Genomic DNA, 18,924 nt, shown 5'->3' on the forward strand with positions numbered 1-18,924 from the left:
ACGGCACTGATTTTGGAGTGTCCATGCTTCATAGCCATAAAGAAAGAAGGGATCTTGTTATTGGTAATATTGTAGTCAGAAATATTGCTTTGCTTAGAAAGTGGCTATGGAGATTTTCCAACGAGTGCAACGCTCTTTGGCATTCCATTTTTTTAAGAGTAAATGTGAGCTTTATGCTAATAGGAGGGGATTCTATTGTGGTTAACAGGGTAAATGGTTGGTTTCCGTGGAAATCTCTCTCTCATATCCTTCCTCTTTTGTCCTGCTTCTTTTCTTTTGAGGGTAGAAATTGGTGGGAGTGTTCCTTTTTGAGAAGACACTTGGGTTGGGGATTCTTCATCTGATGTTTTGTTCCCACACTTGTACTGTTTGGTCCACTTTCATAATATTTCCATTGCATCTTCGGTGTTCTTCCCAATCAGCACTGATATCTTGGAATTTAATTATTTGTTTATAAATCTTAATGATCATGAATAGTTGAGTTGGCATCATTTTGAGCATTCTTGAAGGTTTCTCCTTGAGGCCCATTATCAATGATAAGCGGGTTTGCTCAATTCATTTGCTGACGATCTTCTCAGACAAATCGTTTTTCAACAAGATAATTGATAATCATAATGCTCTTTTTCTCCATCATTCTAGGTTTTTGTGTGGACTTCGGCTCATAAGAGTCTTATAACTAATGACATCTTTCAAAAAAGGAAGACCCACTTCTTATCTTTCCCTTCAATAGTGTATTATGTGCAGGAATGAGAAATAATTAGATAACTTATTTTTGCATTATCCTTTGGCCTTGCCTTTATGGCACCGGTTATTCCAGTAGGTGAATATGTGTTGGGTGGCTCAAGCTTCTTGCTCTCATTGCTTTTGATTAACTTTAGAGTTTTTGGCATGAACAACAAAATCCAAGGCATTGTGAAATGGAGCCTTCTTTTCACTTCTATGGGTTATTTGGTTGGAGCGTACTGCTAGGATCTTTTGAGGACACTGATTCTCTATGGGAAGTGTGTTTTTTATCCTCTCTTTGGGCGTCGTTTCCTTTTCCATTTTAGGTGATTCCATTATTTTTTATTTCTGGGGATTGGAGGGCGGTGTGTGATTAGTAGTTTGTATCCTTGATGAGTTTTGCTCTTTTGGTCACTTCTCTTCTCTTTGGTGGACTCATTTTCTACCACTTTCTTGTAATTCTTTTTATTTTTAATTACTAATATAAATACTTTTGCCGTCGACAAAAAAAAAAAAAAAAAAAATCATGTAGACAGTTTCTTCATAGTGCTCAGATCTCTAGTGCATTGGTAATCCTTGGCAATTGATCAATTGCGATAAGTCGCAAGAAGTGGGAGATCTATACAAGGGGGGGCTGACAAAGGTGTTAGGTGTCACAGCCTCTTATACCAAATGCTTTACCCAAACTCAATTTGGTTTGTAGAAATTTAGCCCAAGCTCGGACCAAATATAAATATAAATATACACCGTCCAAATCCAAAAAAAAAAAAAAAAAAATGAAAAACCAGGTTGGGGTCGGGTTAGGACCATCTGAGTTGCACCCATAATTCAGGAATCGAGTGTCGTCTGATAGGGATTTCTACCCTACCGTGAAAGCTGGAATTTTGTGAATCCATGATATAAAGGTTGCTTAATAGTGTAAGGGAACCAAAAACATTCAGTTATAGGCAATCATTCGAATAATAGAATAATAAGGTGGAGTTATTTTGAAAAACAAGTGAATGCTAAATATATAAAATGATATAATTGTGCTTTTAACATAGAAATGATTTAATGACACAAGCAAGATAACCACCAATTCATAGACGAGGCATGTAATGAATTAAGCCTCACTGTTAAACTCCTTACATTTATGGCAAGTATAGTCATTCAACCAAACTTCCTTTCCCAAGGACTGTTATTGATTCCCCTTGTTGTGGGAGATTAAAGCCATGTTTGTTTGGGTGTATTAAGTTAGATGAGATTAGCATTCATAGGATTGTTAGTCTTAGAATTATCAATACATTGGTTTAGGATTATGAACAGGCGTTGACAAAATCCTATCGATTTTGTAATTTAGCCAATTTTTCCAAACCTCTCCTTAACCCCCCTATTTTGTTTGGACCCTAATTTTCTTAGCCAAACGTGGCATTACATATTTTGTTAGATTATTAATCCAATCTTGAGGTCAGGTCCGCCCCAAACAAACATGGCACAATGAAAAAAAATAACAATTATCTTACTGCCAAGAATGGCACAGTGACAGCAATCTGGTAGAGATGAATGTGGAAGAAGAAAGAGAGAACCAGGAACTGAATACCTATGTAGTTTCAAAATTACGAAAAAAAAAAAGAAAAAAAAAAAGAAGGCTAAAACAGAAATCTTAGGGTTTAATTTAATTGCTGTCAACGAAAACTACAGCTAGGCGAAATAAAAAAATAGGCAGGTTGCAATATCAATGAACTAAAAATTAAGGAATAAAGTAAAATTGAGGCTGGAGTTATTGTAATTTGGCGTTTTCTTGTCGCGATGCTTGTACTTTCATGGACGAAGACGGACCAGCTGTTTCAACAGCATGACAGCTTTTGCACGGGGCGACAACTGCCTTGAAAATCTTCAGACCAAGAGACTCATTTCCCTTACTCTGATCCTTTTTTCCTTGGTTGTTTCTCACTACATTGTTTGTTTTTTTGGCAGCTTTGTCGAAGCCCAACCCACTGTTGCTAGATCTCCTACTCTGGACATTGCTACTTCCATGCGTCAGGGGCAACAAGTCCTTGGAACTGACATGAACGACAACTTGATTCGAATGGGATTGAATCGCTTGTGGTAAGAGCTGACCATTGGAGAACAGCAGATCAGCCAGGGAGCCTTTGGAATGACCAATTTCAAATTCTGGGTCGTGTTTGGTGGGAGGCAGTGGCAATACGTGGCCATTCTCAGGGTTCAGTGACTGGTCTTGGATACATATGAAGCCTGCAAAGGAGAGCGTGTCGGCCAAACTGGTATCAGCAGCTACGTCAGATGATATCTTTCTGTGGATAATGGTTGCCATGGATTTTGGTGACAAAAAACAAGGTGCCAGAAACCAAAGGCTTTATATATGCGGAGTTTGAATAGGGTTTTGGAGTACGTAGTTGTTTTGTTTTGTTTTGTTTGTTTTTTGTGTATACATTTCCTTCTTTGGGGAACTAATGATCTTTATTGCTCTTTTATTTATTTATTTATTTTTTGGCCGAGGAGAGTGTGTGTTAATTTGAGATGTATTATTGTTTGGTTTATGGTTGAATTTTTCATCAAACACGTAAGAAAATCTATTGTAATGTGTTTGAAAAATTTAGGGTTAATCCTCTCTTTAGTTGGGGGGAGAATTAGACTCCTGCAGTTTGGTTAAGTGAGTCTGAACCGTTTATCTTTTGAAACATTGTGTCATTAAAAAAAAAATTAATATGATAATTTTAACTATATATTTTTATTATATTTATTTTTTAAGAGATAGTTTATTTTAAAAATATATTTGTCGTCTATTTTTTATTTATTTAAAAATTCAAATATGATTATTTTCAAAAATGAATTACTCACAGAAGATAAACGGTTCAAATTATCAACTTGCACAATCTAGTCTTCTTCCCAAATTGAAGAGAAGTTGGACCGAAAAATTAATAACACAATGTTTATTAGGAAATAAATTAATGCTGTTGAAAATACTTTAGTCTATTTCTTTATTTCTTTTTCAGGATTTGGAATATCCGTGAATAATAAGACTCCGTTTGGCAAGGGTTTTTGTGGCTATTTTAGCCACAAAAGACAAAACATGCTATTTTAGCCATAACAAACAAAACATCACATTAAATCCATAATTATTACAATTTTCTCTCACAAAAAAAATTAAAAAGTCAAAAAGTCTTTCCCAAACTAAACTTTTTAATCCAGGTTAAAATAGTTAAAAAAATTAAAAAATTAAAAAATCAATCCACTTTTCAAACGGAAGCTAATAAATATTTAGTTACAATCAATGTATAAAGTGGCTCGTAGAGATATAAGAGGATGGACACGTGGTAACTTTAACAAGCAGCAAGAAGTGAAAAGTTGAGTTAATTTGGTTGATCATGGTTGTAATTACTTTGCCTAGTCATAGTCACTGTGAGCAAACTTTGGGAGATTGTTGATTTTTGTTTGAGAGAATGTTCCGAAGAGGGAATGCATTAGAATTGATGATGAACATTGTCACCTGGACTCCCAACTTTTGTTTCAACGTTCTATTTGTCGTCCCAAATCTCAAATTTAACAACCTATGAGAGGATATTTGCATGGCAACTGTTAGAGTCAAGTATTAGATTGTTCATATTTAGTTTAAAAAATTAACGAGTTTTGAAATTATTTAAGTTTGGTTTATTTACGTAACAAATTGATTCTGAACGAGTTTTTAACGAATTAAGCACGAGTCGAACTTGAGTAACTTGATGAAATGATCTTTAAATTAACTTTTAACGAGTTAAGTAATTTGGTTTGTTTAGCAGTTCTAAGGGAGATCTTTATTTTACATCGTCCTACCTGTCTTTAGTGAACATGGTGCTTGCACTTATCCCTACTGCATTCATTTTTGCTCTCGTTTGTTTGGACAAAAAAAATATTTTTTGTATTTTCGGATGTTTGTTATAATAGAAAATAAAAGTTAATCGAAAATAAATTTATCTGGACAAAAAAAAAATTTAATTTTAAAAGGTGAAAAATATTGGGAAAATAACAACACTGGGTAAGTTTAGAAAAAAAATTAGAGATCAATGACAAAGTTTACAAATTTTAATAATTAAATTGTTAAAACTTTTTTATGAAATTGTAATTTTTTTTAGAAGTCAACACTGAATTTTAATTTCCTCAAAAATATTTTAGAACTGAGCATAAAAAAAAAAATCTTTTGTTGAAAATATTTTTTGAATTTTTTTTTTCTTAAAAATTATTTTTAGTTGAAATAATTGGAAAATGGGTGATTTATATTATACAAACTTGAATGTTGATTGTTGATTGATAAAGAAATTGCAAAGTAAAGACTAAAGAAAAGAGGTACGATGTACAAAGAATGTAAAATAAAGGGGAAGAAAAAACTTAAAAGACTATGATCAGACATTAATGAAAAAATATATAACAAATAGGGTTATTTTTAATAATTTGTATTCAGTTCGAATCATGTTATCTTTCCTCCACCCTCGCTTCCAATAGCATAACATACATCTAAAAAATTATGTGGAATGTTCCATGTCAAGCGTCGCAGGTAAGAATCAAGTAACTATGACATTTTAGAGGTCTTTAACAAGATTCAAATTGTATAGAATTATTATAAGAAATGATATGATTTATCGTAATCTCTTCGTTTAAAACACAATGCCTATATTATTATCATAATTTGCAAATCTAAACAAATTATATATAAAATTCAGGTGGTGTAGCCTTTTCAACTTTACAATTGTATATCCATTTATAAAATCTGCTTAAAACTTCAATATCACACACACTGGACTGATGCAACTATGACGGAGATTTTTTTTTATTCTTTTTTTCTGTTTTGGGTCACGATTATGATGGAAATTTGATGTTCAAACTTCAAACTAGAGGGATTCATGGGATTGATTTGTTGGATGAGACATTCCCTTACTAAATGTGGTGATTGGATCCTAGTCTTATTGTTGGGAGTACAATTTCATTTTCTCTATTCTTTTTGAATCAATTGTAAAAATAAAATAAATAACTAGGCTTTTGACCCATCATCAAGATAAGGGTCTTGGCCCCTCAAGCATTCATTTATTTGATAAGGGTCATGGCTTGTGTAGTCTTTTTCTTTTTCTTTTTATTTTTTGATAATCTAGTGTTAAGGCGAAACCGACTAATCTCGAGACTCAAGCGAAACGTTCCTTCTACACGAGTCAAGAAAATCTCAAGCAATGCCCGCAAACGTGGCCCTTAAGGAATTAATTGCAACTCCTTGCTCGTTTGGAATTATAGTTTGTATAGTGCCATCCCACTCGAGGCTGAGTTTAGTCACTAATTTTTTTTCTACACTCACGTAAGAATAATTTTGCAATACATGTGAGAGGGAGATGGGTGTGCAAAGAAATTTTGCGAGTGTTATTAGAAGCATCCCCAAATCTAGCCTCATCTGCCTTATCTTGTGGTTCTTGTACAGTTTCTTGATTCGAGTTTGTTATAATTCCAATGTGCTGTTCACTGAGAAAAAATATGAAAACATGCTGGTGTGTGAACTTGTGTTTGGACTTCTTTCATTGCCATATAGAGTTGTATTTATGCTTTGTCAAGTGGGTCTATGCTCATGCCACTTCAATTGGAAAAACCATTATTGTGAATATATTTAGGACATTGAGTGAAAATTAAAATTAAAGCTAATTGTATTAATTGATTTTGTATGCTTAAGGTGGTAGGAATATGTATTTATACTTGGTGAATTTATAGACTAGTTTTGAGGAAAGATATTGACCAGTTTTGAATTTTTCTTGAATACTGATACTAATTTGAGGGAAAAAAATCTTGGATTTCAACTGTTGTTTGAGATAGGAAGGAGGAAGAAGGGTAATACGGTCATTTTAGCAGAGCTATGTGAATGGTGTTAGGGGAGCTTCTATATACACACACCTAATCCCCTCAATACACACACTTAATGATATTTAATTTTATTACAATTTTATCCCTAACTGAAATTACTATTTTAGACACCATTGTTAATTGAAAACATCTCAATGTACACCTCAGAGTTCTTGGGCAGTGTTTGCATCTGTTGCATCGTGTGTGTAGCTAGTGACACCATTGGTTTCACTTCTTCTATCAATTTGTGAATGACGAAGGTTGTCCAAATTGGTTTCACTCCTTCTATCAATTTCTGTATATGATGACACCATTGGTTTCACTTCTTCTATCAATTTGTGAATGACGAAGGTTGTCCAAATTGGTTTCACTCCTTCTATCAATTTCTGTATATGATGTTCATTGAGCTAGAAGTGAAACCAAAGGGCTTTGGCATTTCCAAGTTCATCAACCTTCGTCATTCGTAGGGAAAATATCATTGTTATGGAGGATTTGCCTTCTGAAAATCAGCAAATAAGTGTTCATGTGAAGCAGAGCGAAGGAAATGTGAGTTAAAATTTTTTTTTTTCCCGGCGTCGTTCGGATAACCAGAGCCGAATTGTGTTATTTGGTTCGGAAATATACTACCGAAATAATTATGTATTTTCGGAAGTTGATATCCGAACAAAGGAATAAATTTCGGAAGTTGTTGTTCGAACAATGTATTTAAATTCGGAAGTTGTTGTCCGAACAAAGTTAACTTTTACAACATTCAACTTCCGAAATTTTAAAAAAAATTCGGACAACTACTTCCGAATGAAGTAAATTTTTTTTTTTTCCTTTTTATATTCCAAATTTGCAAACTACATACCAAATTTACAATTTCAAATTTCAAATTAATCTTTATAATGCCATTAAAAATTTGTAATGTTATACAAAACATGTAGGAATATGTGTCAACTCAAGGAAGTCAGGTTTGCGCGGATTTTGTGTTAGATTACACCACTCAATTCACAACTGAACATGTTCAGTCTACGAAATTATAACGATCATGTTTCGAATTGCTCACCAAATGTAAATGTTTGATAACATTTATTTAACTTTGTAGGTATTCAAAAGTAAGGATGAATTGCTCAACTGGGTACGTGAAGTTGGAAAGAGAAATGGTTTGGTCATTGTAATCAAAACATCAGACTATGGTGGAGGGAAAAAAAGACCCAGGATGTATCTTGCTTGTGAGAGGAGTGGCCAATATAGAGCAACAAAGAAGTTAAAACATGTTGGCAACAATACATCAAGAATAACCGGTACGAAGAAGTGTGGTTGTCCTTTTGATATGAGGGCTCACAGGTTTACCACATATGATGAATGGACATTGACCGTAGTATGCGGATTGCATAATCATCCACCTGCAGAGCACCTCGAGGGACATTCATACGCGGGGAGGCTATCAAAGGATGAGAAAGCATTGTTAATGGATATGTCAAAGAGCATGGTTCGGCCAAAAGAAATCCTAGTAACCTTGAAACAGCGAGATGCCCTCAATGTAAGCACACTTAAAACCATTTACAATGTACGCCATCGAAACAGGGTGGTACAGAGAGCTGGAAGATCACAGATGCAACACTTATTGGGTGAATTGGCTAAGTATAATTACATTGGGCGCCATCGGTCTGAAGAGTCCGCGATGACTGTGACAGACTTGTTTTGGGCACATCCTACCAGTTTGGACTTATTTCGGTCTTTCCCACGTATATTAATTATGGATTGCACATATAAAACCAACAGATATCGGCTTCCTCTTCTTGAAATTGTGGGAGTGACATCAACTGAAATGACATTCTCTGTAGCTTTTGCATACTTACAGTATGAGAGGGTCGATAACTATGCCTTGGTGTTAGCTACATTACGTGATGTCATGGATGGGCTTATTGTGCCAACAGTTATTGTTACTGACAGAGAGCTAGCCTTGATGAATGCCATACAGAAGATATTCCCGAGTGCCAGACATTTATTATGTCGTTGGCATATCAGTAAGAATGTGTTGACAAAATGCAAGAAAATGTTTGAGACACAGCAAAAATGGGAGAAGTTCAACCATGAGTGGAACTCTGTAGTGTATTCATCTTCTGAAATTCAATACGAGGAGCGTCTTAAATCATTACTTAAGGAATTCAGTAGTTATCCTGATGCAGTTAAATATGTCATGGATACTTGGTTGGTTCCTTACAAGGACAAATTTGTGGCGGCATGGACAGACACGTGTATGCATTGTGGCAATGTTACAACGAACCGGTAAGATTACTTTTCTTCAATATGTCATTAATAAGTGCCATGTACTTGATTTTAACTTGACTTACATTGAATTGAACAGGGCTGAGAGTGCACATGCAAAACTTAAAAGACAATTGGGTTCATGTCAAGTCTCATTTCAGGCATCATTTGAGAAAATACACAGTCTGCTTGAGTTGCAACACACTGATATCAAGGCTTCATTTGAGAAAAGTCTAACTGCTGTGCTACATCAATTTAAACCTTCTCAATTCAGGGAGCTACAGGGGAATGTGTCTATCTCTGTATTGGAGTATTTGCTTGTCGAGAGTAAGAGAGCCAATTCCATTGGTATTGATGTTGAAGCTTGTGGATGCGTCCTTCGCCACACTCATGGTTTACCTTGCGCCCATGAGATTGCTGACTACATCAGACAAGATCGTCCTATACCACTTGCTACCATACACTCACAGTGGAGGCAACTTCATATCTCCATATGCAAGAAAGAAGAGGAAACAGAGGCGACTTGTCATGCAGAAGTAGAGTTGTTTGTGAACAAGTTTAATGAAAGTGATAGAACCATGCGATTGGAGCTTTTAAAGAAGTTGAAAGAGATTGTATATCCGGGAAGCACTTTTGTTGATATTTAGTGCAGGTTTTGTTGCAGGTTTTGTTGCAACCAGGCTATCCAGTTCCTCCTATTGCCACTAAATGGAGAAAATACCGTCACCCTTGCGCTGTGGACTAGGATGATGCATATGTGCATCGCATTCAACATTTCAAGGACATTATTCATGATAATGTAGCTACTCGAGAGACTTTTGATGTTGTTGATGTCGCATGACACATGTATGCATTTGACAATGTTACAATTATGGAAGAAATTAATGGATGTGTTTTTGATGTTGATGTGTTATGTTTTGCAATGTGGATTGAATGTTATCGACCATTGTTACCATTCCATTGTAATAAGAAAATATCATTTACAAAATCAACGACCATTGTTACCATTCCATTCTAATAATAAAATGTCATTACAATGTCATTACAATACCATTGTTGCCATTCCATTCTAATAAGAAAATATTAACTACTGTTACCATTACAACAATGTCATCTTACAAAAAACACCAAAAAATATTCATCAACTAACAAAATAACATGTAACAACATAACATGTCACGAATCAGCTGTATGCCTAGGCCTAGGCCTACGACTGTATGTCAATGTCGAAGATGGAAAGCGACCTCCAGCAGAACTAGGTCCAGCTTCGTCAATGTGCTGACCTTCAAGAACATGTGTCATACTCTCGATAGCCTGGTAAAGTCGATAAGGATGGCAAATCCCCTCCTGATAACCAGCGTCAATAATAGGATGTGAAATCTGCAGTGCATGTGCAATACGCTGCATTTGAAAAGAATATCACATTTTAGGGAACATATCAGGGTAAAAAAAAAAGTTAAGTTACATATGCATCAGAGAGGATAATAGATTACATCCGCATGTTCGCTGAAATCCTGATGGTCATGGACACGCGGTTCATCAGTGTGCTCGACATATAGGTGTATGATATTCTTATACCAATCCATGTAACCCGGTACACATTGCCAAGGCTGACGAACTGGTGTGCTCCTCCGTTGCTCAGACAACACGTGGTTATCCCAAGCCTCCCAGATCCTATCCAAGTATCTGTACATGACGGTATATCGTGAAGATATGTTGCCTCATGCACCACGACTGGGAGCTAGCGGTGCATCTGGGATGGTTTGGACCCTGCCAAACTGCCTCAAAACTCTATCTGGATGATAGGGTTCGACAATGTCTAAGCACTTTAAGCATCCATGGTAGAATGTAACCAGGTTACATGGATGCCGGTCTCTGCAGCTGTGGTATGGATTCCAAATAACCTGTAAACGTAAAGTGTTTTTGCATTAAAGTACATAAAGGGTAAGATAAATGAAAGTGTTAAAATTATCGCAGGATGAGTAAACTTACATCAGTAGCTACTAAACTGTCAAGCTCGGCTCGAAAAGATTTCAAATGGTCAATGGAGGAACCCGCCTCTCTCCTAGATGCCCAATGGTACACGTGTGGCATGTCTTCATTGTAGCCATGTTCTGATGAGGTCGGAATGCTCGGAAGTGCTTATAAATCTACGCCTCCAAAAGAGTCATATAACCACCCATCTGCTTAACCCCAGACCGGCTAGCAAACCCCAACTGTCGATATAAAAATGCTAATGCAGCAGCACCCCGGGCATAAGTATGTATGGATCCCAAATCCATCAACAAGCCGAGGTAAACAACGGGAACCCTGCCGCCACTCTTGTCACTGAAGAGTGTATATCCCAACAGAAACAATAAATAAGCTCTTGCAGCGCACTGTATAGCCTCCTCGGGGTCTGAATCTGTGACACCAGCAAACTGACTTCGCAACCATTCAAGCCTGACTGAATTGCCACCAGCAGAAGAAACCTCTTCATGTGCTGCAAGTTCAGTAATCCCCAAGCCATAAACGAGTAATGTAACTCCATGATGATCTGTCACATCTGGTATGCTGACTGATTTGCCTACAATGGGAAGGCCAAGAATAGTGCCAACATCATCTAGGGTCAAGGTCATCTCACCAACTGTCATGTGAAATGTGTTCGTCTCAGGTTGCCATCTCTCAACAAAACATGAGATTAGAAGCTTGTTGACGAACCGATAAGTGTAACGAGCTAACTGTGACAGTCCAGACTGCTCAATAATGGCTTTGAATCTGGTGTTGTTCTCTACTAACCACCATGGCCATGCAAGGATCTTGGAAGAGTGATTATGACACTTTCGGGGCTTTCGTTCCTACAACACAAATGATATCTCATTACAAACTACCATACAACACAAAAAAAAAAAAAAAAAAAACTCATATACAAATGAATTTTAGTTTTACTGAGGAATGTTTACCTCCCCGTGCCAAATAGCTTCAGCCACATGACTATTGAAACTCCGCAGTATTGACGGATCAGTCAGTCCACCTGGAAAAGCATGAGTAAGGTACTCTTCCTGGACAAGAGGAGAATCAGGTAAAGAGGTATCCTCCACAGCAATGTCAGGCATATCATAACCTTCAACTCGTCTTTGGCTTCGGCCCCCACTTTGACTGGCATTGAGAATATCATATTCTACCGAAACTGGGTCACGACCTTGACCACGACCTTGACCTCGTCCTCGCCCACGCCCTCGTCCCCGTTCATGGTCTACATCCAATTCACGACGTCATCTATTTGAAGCAGTAGGTGGGACACATTGTTGATATTCAGAATCCATATTATCTGCAAAAAATACTAAGTGTGTGTAATGAGTGTGTGTGTAAATAAACAGAGTGTGTGTAAAATTAATGAGAGTGTTTTAAATTTTAAGTGTGTGTGTAATGAGTGTGTGTGTAAAATTAATGAGAGTGTGTGTAATGAGTGTGTGTGTAAATAATAAGTGTTTTAAATTATAATGAGAGAGTGTGTGTAAAATTAATGAGAGTGTGTGTAGTGAGTGTTATAATTAAGTGTTAGAAGGGAAAAAAAAAAAAAATTGTGTTCGGAAGTTGTTGTTTGAAAATACCTATTTTGTTCGGAAGTTGTTGTCCGAAAATACCTATTATGTTCGGAAGTTGTTGTCCGAAATTATAGCTACTATTCGGAAGTTGAAAACCGAAAAAAAAAAATATTTTCAGCACTTGAAAGCCGAACCAAGTAAATATTTTCGGAACTATAGTGCCGAATAGAAACAGAAATTTCGGAACTCTAATGCCGAACAAAAACAAAAAATTCGAATAACCAGTTCCGAATGAAACACGGCAATCACTTACATTGGGGTGGACTGAAAATTTCGAAAATGGTAAAAATTAACCCTACATTACAAATAAAATAGGAATGAGAAGATTCTAATCTGTGTAAACTAACCTAAAATGTGAAAATTTCAATGCTCTTCAATGCCCTTCAATGCCAATACTTCAATGACACAAATGGATGGATGAAGCTTTTGGGAAGGAACGGTGGAGAGTGTGAGAGATGGGTGTGTGTGTGAGAGGGGTCTATCACGGGTGTGTATGTGTAAGAGGGGGTGTGTGTGTGTATGATTTACATTTGGGGGTATATGTGGAATGATAGGTGTGTGTAGTGAGTCAAATATATTAGGATTTATTTTTTTAGTGTGTGTATTGAGAAGGATTTCTATAGAGAGGAAAGGGTGTGTGTATATAGAAGCTCTCATGGTGTTAGCCATTCATTTTAGTCCAAAACTACATGTGGGTTTTGTGGTTATTTTGGAAAATTGGAACATGATGAGGACAAGGGATAAAGTGCAATGAGAAAAAACCACAATTGGGTCAATATACATGTGTATATATATAAATGTTACATGGTAAAAAGAGGGGTGCTCTTCACCCCAATATTGCCATAGCCACTGGTTGATGGCAGTAGGCTGAGAAGAGAGATGGTGGAGATGGAAAGAGGGGGAAAAATGGTGAAAGATTTTTATTTATTTTTATTTTTTATATCCATGGTTTGACAGGGGAGGTAAGTGGTATGTTGAAAAATAAGGGAGTGGCAGTGGGATATTAGATAAATCTAAGGGGTGTCAGTGTAATTTATCCTTATTTTAATTAACTTGGTTCATTTACCTTGTTTTATTGTATCACCAATATGTAGTTACATTAGAAACAATTGTGATTGTGATTGTGTTATGAATATTTAAAAATTATGAACCACTGATAAAAACATATATATATATATATAAATAATTGTGGCTTTATTATGAATCCTTTTGGTAAAAATATTACAAAGTAATTGTAGCCAATGAGTTCTTACATTTTAATTTGGTTCATTTACTTTCTATTACTGTACGAGAAAGAAATAAACCTTCTCGTGTAATCCTATTGATCAAGGTAATTGTAGCCAATGAGTTCCTACTAGGATTATGCCATATGGAACTTATAAAAGCTCACAAATATCACCTATGGAGAGGTAACACATAACTTTGATTCTCGAATACACAGAGCTTTTTGTCTATTTGTCTATTTTGCTGACTTAGGCATCGGAGAGGTATCCGACACACACCCGCCGGCTAGCTCACGTTTATGTTTTCAGGGAGTAAAGCGACGACGTACGGAGGAGCGTAGACTTGATCAATAGGATTACATGAGAAGGTTTATTTCTTTCCCGTACAATTGGCGCCGTCTGTGGGAAGATCAGACTAGAACAAAACCTCTTGATCAAGCTTTTCCTTTTTAAAAGCAATGGCGCACAACGAAGATTTGCCGCAGTCCGCCATCGACAGACAAACACCAGAGGGGGGTGCAAGGCGCGAAGGCCTACCTTCTATCCCTTCCATGGCGGACTTGGAGCCACAGTGACAAAATCCCAGGAGGGATGCAAGGGGGAGGAGGCGGACTAACAGCCCCCGTCACTCTCGTTCACAAAGTCTTGACAGACAAAGGCGGAGGATTGATCCTCAAGTTCTGGAGGACCGCGTGAAGGAGCAAGATGAATTAATAAGGAAGATGGCGGCGGACATGGAGGCCATGAAGCGCCAAATCAAGGGAAAAGGGGTGGCGATAGGAGAGGGGCGCAAAGGCAATGCGCCTCCCCGCCACTCAGAAGATCGTAGTAGGTATACCACGACATCGCAAGCAGAGAATAGAAGCCTCAGGACGAGTGACACTCAATCAAGGACTTCCAGAACCCGTTACTCCAGGTCTAAGAGAACGAGATCATTAAGGTCTTACACTGAGGGAAGTACCTATCGACCCTCACACACGCACCATACATCATCCAGGCAAACGGAGTTGCCTAGATCGTCCGACTTACGGACTGTGCTTGAAGAAAGGGCGCGACAGAAGGAGGATGCTAGGGCACGCGACCCGCACAGAGTTTCAGCCCTTCGGCGGTTGGCTCCTCGGACGCATGGAAGCGTCGAGGTTGAAATGCCAGTACCACACCTTGCCTACGAACCAACAGATAAAGCGTTGGCAAGACTACATAGCTCGCAAAGCGTTGGCAAGACTACATAGCTCGCCGTTCGTTCCGGCGATTGAGAACGCATCATTACCCACAGGCTTCATCCAGCCTAAATTTACCACGTACGAAGGGAAGACAGACCATTACATACACCTAAGCCACTTCCGACAGGTTATGGCGGTATATCGACGAAACGAGGCTTTGATGTGCATCCTCTTCCTATCAAGCCTTGGTGACCTAGGCTTGACTTGGTTCGAAAAACTTCCTGAAGGTAGCATAGCCTCCTGGGCGCAATTGGCGGAGGCATTCGTAACAAGGTTCAGAACAAACACCAAAACCTCGATGGAAATTGATTAACTGCTCTCCATCGACATGGGCGAAAAAGAGTCATTAAAATCCTACAATAGCTGCTACTAGGAGACCTTCAACCAGATTGGGGACTGCCCCACCAATCTCGCTATCGCACAATGTAAAAGAGGCCTTCCAGTCGAGAACAGACTAAGGGAATCAATCACTACGACACCGCCTCTCACGATGGAGGCCTTAATGGAGAGAGTGCACCAACACATTTGGGTAGAAGAAGATAGCGCCTGTGCTAAGGCAAAGTGTAGCACGACCGCAGTACCAGATGAAAAGACCGCGACAAAGGTCAACGCGGTAGAACGTCCGAACAAAAACGGATGCGGCAGGCGAGACAACGGAGAGGACCAGGATAAAAGATGGTTAAGAATCCGCACTGCCATAACCACGGTATTCAAGAAACTGATCTATCGGATTCTGAGCGAAATACGCGATGAGCCTTTCGTCAGATGGCCAGCTAAGTTAGGAGAAGCACAGAAAGACTACGACGAAAGATCGCGATGCACCTTCCACAAAGAAAAGGGGCACCGCACTGAAAATTGTATGCCATTGAGACAGCATCTGGAGGAGTTGGTGGCAGCCGGTCACCTGGATAAATACATTGAAGGAGGGACGCAACCAGCCCCCCAGGACCACAATAACCCCAATGGAATGCCAATTGACGCCCCACCTTAAGGTGTGATCAATGTGATACATGGAATATTCGAACCTGAGTGTGTATGCGAGCTCAGAGGATCGATCAAGAAGGCTGAGCACTTAAGAGAAGTACTAAGCGCTCAACCTACCATAAAAAGGGGAGAACAGACCATACGAATGTCATTTCCTTTTCAGACAAAGAATTGGAAAGAATATATTGCCCTCACAACGATACACTGGTCGTCACCCTCCGTATCAAGGATTACGACGTCAAGCAAATTGTGATAGACCAAGGTAGCTCGTGTGAGATAATGTACTACGACACCTTCAAACAATTGAAATTGGAGGACAAAGACTTGGCACTAGCTGTGTCCCCCCTGATTGATTCAACTCAATGCCAGAGTGGCCAGGCGGCAAGATCATCCTTCCAGTCAGGGCAGGAAGCGTGACAAAACAAGTGGAGTTTTGGGTATTGAAGGTCCCTTCCACTTACAACATAATCTTGGGAAGAACATGGCTGCATGCCATGCGAGCGGTAGCTTCATCCTACCATCAAGTAATGCGATTCCCCAATGAAGCCGGGATAATTGAAGAGGTCTTTGGAGACCAAATTATGTCCAAGCAGTGCTTCGTCACGGTTAATGGCAACCGCGCTGCCAAGGGATATGTTCATTCGGTGGAAGAACCTGAGAGCAATGAGCTGTTCGCAGATGTCGGCAAAGCAACTGATCAAAAAGCGGTGAAAGACTTGGTAGAGGTAAGAATAGATAAAAAGAACCCGGATAAGTTCTTTTTGCTCGATTCGTCGTTGTCCAGCACTAAGAGATTAGAGGTCTTGGAATTCTTGACCTGTAACATCGAGGTGTTCGCCTGGACACCCTACGACATGCCAGGCATTGATCCAAACTTCATCTGTCACCAACTCAATGTCCACCCATCCGCCAGACCAATCATTCAGCGCACTTGCAGATCGGCACTCCACCACGCCGAAATAGTGGCGGAAGAAGTGGGAAATCTGCTAGAGGCAGGAGCTATCAGAGAGGTGCACTACCCTAGATGGATTTCCAACACAGTCGTGGTACCAAAGAAGAATGGCAAATGGCGTGTCTGCGTCGACTATAAGACAGTCAACAAAGCATGCCCAAAGGACAGCTTCCTCCTACCACGGATAGATCAATTGGTAGACCTAACGGCAGGGCACAACCGGCTTAGCTTTCTGGATGCGTACAGAGGCTACCATCAAATCACCATGTACGAACCAGACCAGGAGGTCACGTCCTTTACAACTCCAAGAGGACTGTATTGCTACAAGGTCATGCCCTTTGGCCTAAAGAATGCAGGGGCAACATTCCAACGGATGGTCACCAAGATGTTTGAACCATTGTTAGGCAAAACAATGGAAGCTTACATCGACGACATGGTGGTCAAGAGCAAGGATAAGAATGAGCATCTAAGGGACCTAGGTGAGATGTTCCAGATTCTGAAGAAACACAAGTTGCGCCTTAATGTATCTAAGTGCGCGTTCGATGTAGGATCTGGCAAATTCCTGGGCTTCCTGGTGACCAATCGGGGTATAGAGGCAGACCCCTTCCATATCAAAGCTATTCAGGATCTGAAGAGGTCTAACTCAATAAAAGAAGTACAGCATCTCACCGGCATGGCTGCTGCACTCAACCGATTCATTAGCCGGTCGTCAGACAGACTACGACCATTTTTTCAAGCATTAAAAGCCAAGTTCGAGTGGGACGAAGAATGCGACCGCACTCTGGAAAGCTTGAAAGAATACATGTCTTCTCCACCACTACTGGTGACCCCAATACCTGGAGAAGAACTCTTCTTGTACCTGGCAGTCTCTCAGCACGCAATTAGCGCAGTGTTGGTCCGTACGGAAGGAATCCAACATCTGGCCATCTATTATGTCAGCAAGACATTGCTGGGTGCCGAAACAAGGTACTTGCCATTGAAAAAACTGGCCTTGGCCTTGATGATGGCCTCAAGAAAGTTATCGCACTACTTTCACACCCACACCATAGTCGTCCTCACAGTTTTTCCATTAAAAGTTTTGTTTGAGAGGGCGAACTTTTCTGGGCGAATCTTGAAGTGGGCAGTAGAGTTGGGACAATTCGACATCAGGTTCCAATCCAGAACCGCGATAAAGGCCCAAGCTTTGGCAGACTTTGTCGCAGAATTTACCCCGGGAAGTCATCATATCTGCCCAGTCGACCTGACTAACACAACTGAATTAGGGATGAGAGTTGACGCCGGAATAACGCAACCCCTGGTGCAGAATACTCAGTCGGACCCCAAGGCAGACCAGAATAAAGAGAGCAAGGCAGAAGTGAACCATGCTACTCCAAGCCAAGACTCACCAACAAATAAAGACTTGGTTTAATCAGATAGCGAGGGGCAGACAGCCAGTATGGACCTTGAAGAAAACACCAGCAATATCCTTTACCCTACGGCATCATCTGATCCCTCCACTTGCTGGAAATTGTTCGTTAGAGAGATGTGGAAGCTCTTTGTGGATGGAGCATCCAACTGGCATGGTGCAGGACTTGGCACAGTCCTCATCTCACCAGACGGCTTGGTTGTGGAGCAAGCAATCAACCTTGGCTTCCCAGCATCAAACAACGAAGCAGAGTATAAAGCAATTCTTGCAGGACTCAAATCAGCATTCTACATGAAGGCCACCGAACTAATGGTCTACAGCGACTCACAGCTGGTGGTAAACCAAATTTCTGGCGACTATGAAGTAAAGGATGACAGGATGGCCAAGTACCAAGAATTGGTCAGAATAGAGATCAGGAAATTTGAAGTAGTAAGGATAGAACAGATTGGCAGGAAGGAAAACAGCAGAGCAGACGAACTAGTAGGCTTTGCGTCAATGGTAGATACATCCATCCCTCACCCACTACTAATTGACTACCTACCGAGACCAAGCATTGAGGACCCCGAAGTAGAAGAGGTGTGTTGCGCCGAATTAGGCCCCTCATGGATGGATCTCATCATACTGTTCTTAAAAGACGGCGTCTTACTGGAAGAAAAGAAAGAAGCCAACAAAATTAGAGCAAAGTCGCAGTAATTTTGGCTCTCCCCATCTATGGCATTGT

The 18,924-nt window shown here is 39.4% G+C and overlaps 1 protein-coding gene across 1 annotated transcript; it reads left to right on the forward strand.

The window, feature by feature from the left end:
- The first annotated feature begins 7,059 nt into the window (after positions 1-7,059).
- Positions 7,060-8,754, forward strand: LOC145799832 (protein FAR1-RELATED SEQUENCE 5-like). Its single transcript, XM_082889462.1, has 3 exons — positions 7,060-7,122; positions 7,664-8,673; positions 8,751-8,754. The coding sequence occupies exons 1-3, from the start codon at positions 7,060-7,062 to the stop codon at positions 8,752-8,754; spliced, it is 1,077 nt and encodes a 358-aa protein (XP_082745588.1).
- Positions 8,755-18,924: the final 10,170 nt, after the last annotated feature.

This window comes from Camellia sinensis, chromosome 9 (genome assembly GCF_055761805.1).
Source record: "Camellia sinensis isolate YWXY chromosome 9, ASM5576180v1, whole genome shotgun sequence".
NCBI lineage: Eukaryota > Viridiplantae > Streptophyta > Magnoliopsida > Ericales > Theaceae > Camellia > Camellia sinensis.

What these genes read in the sequence shown, in the direction of transcription:
- LOC145799832 (XM_082889462.1), top strand. Translation starts at nt 7,060, where the DNA reads ATGGAGGATTTGCCTTCTGAAAATCAGCAAATAAGTGTTCATGTGAAG. An exon ending in TGAAGCAGAGCGAAGGAAAT is followed by an intron (nt 7,123 to 7,663) that starts GTGAGTTAAAAT and finishes TTAACTTTGTAG; the next exon opens with GTATTCAAAAGTAAGGATGA.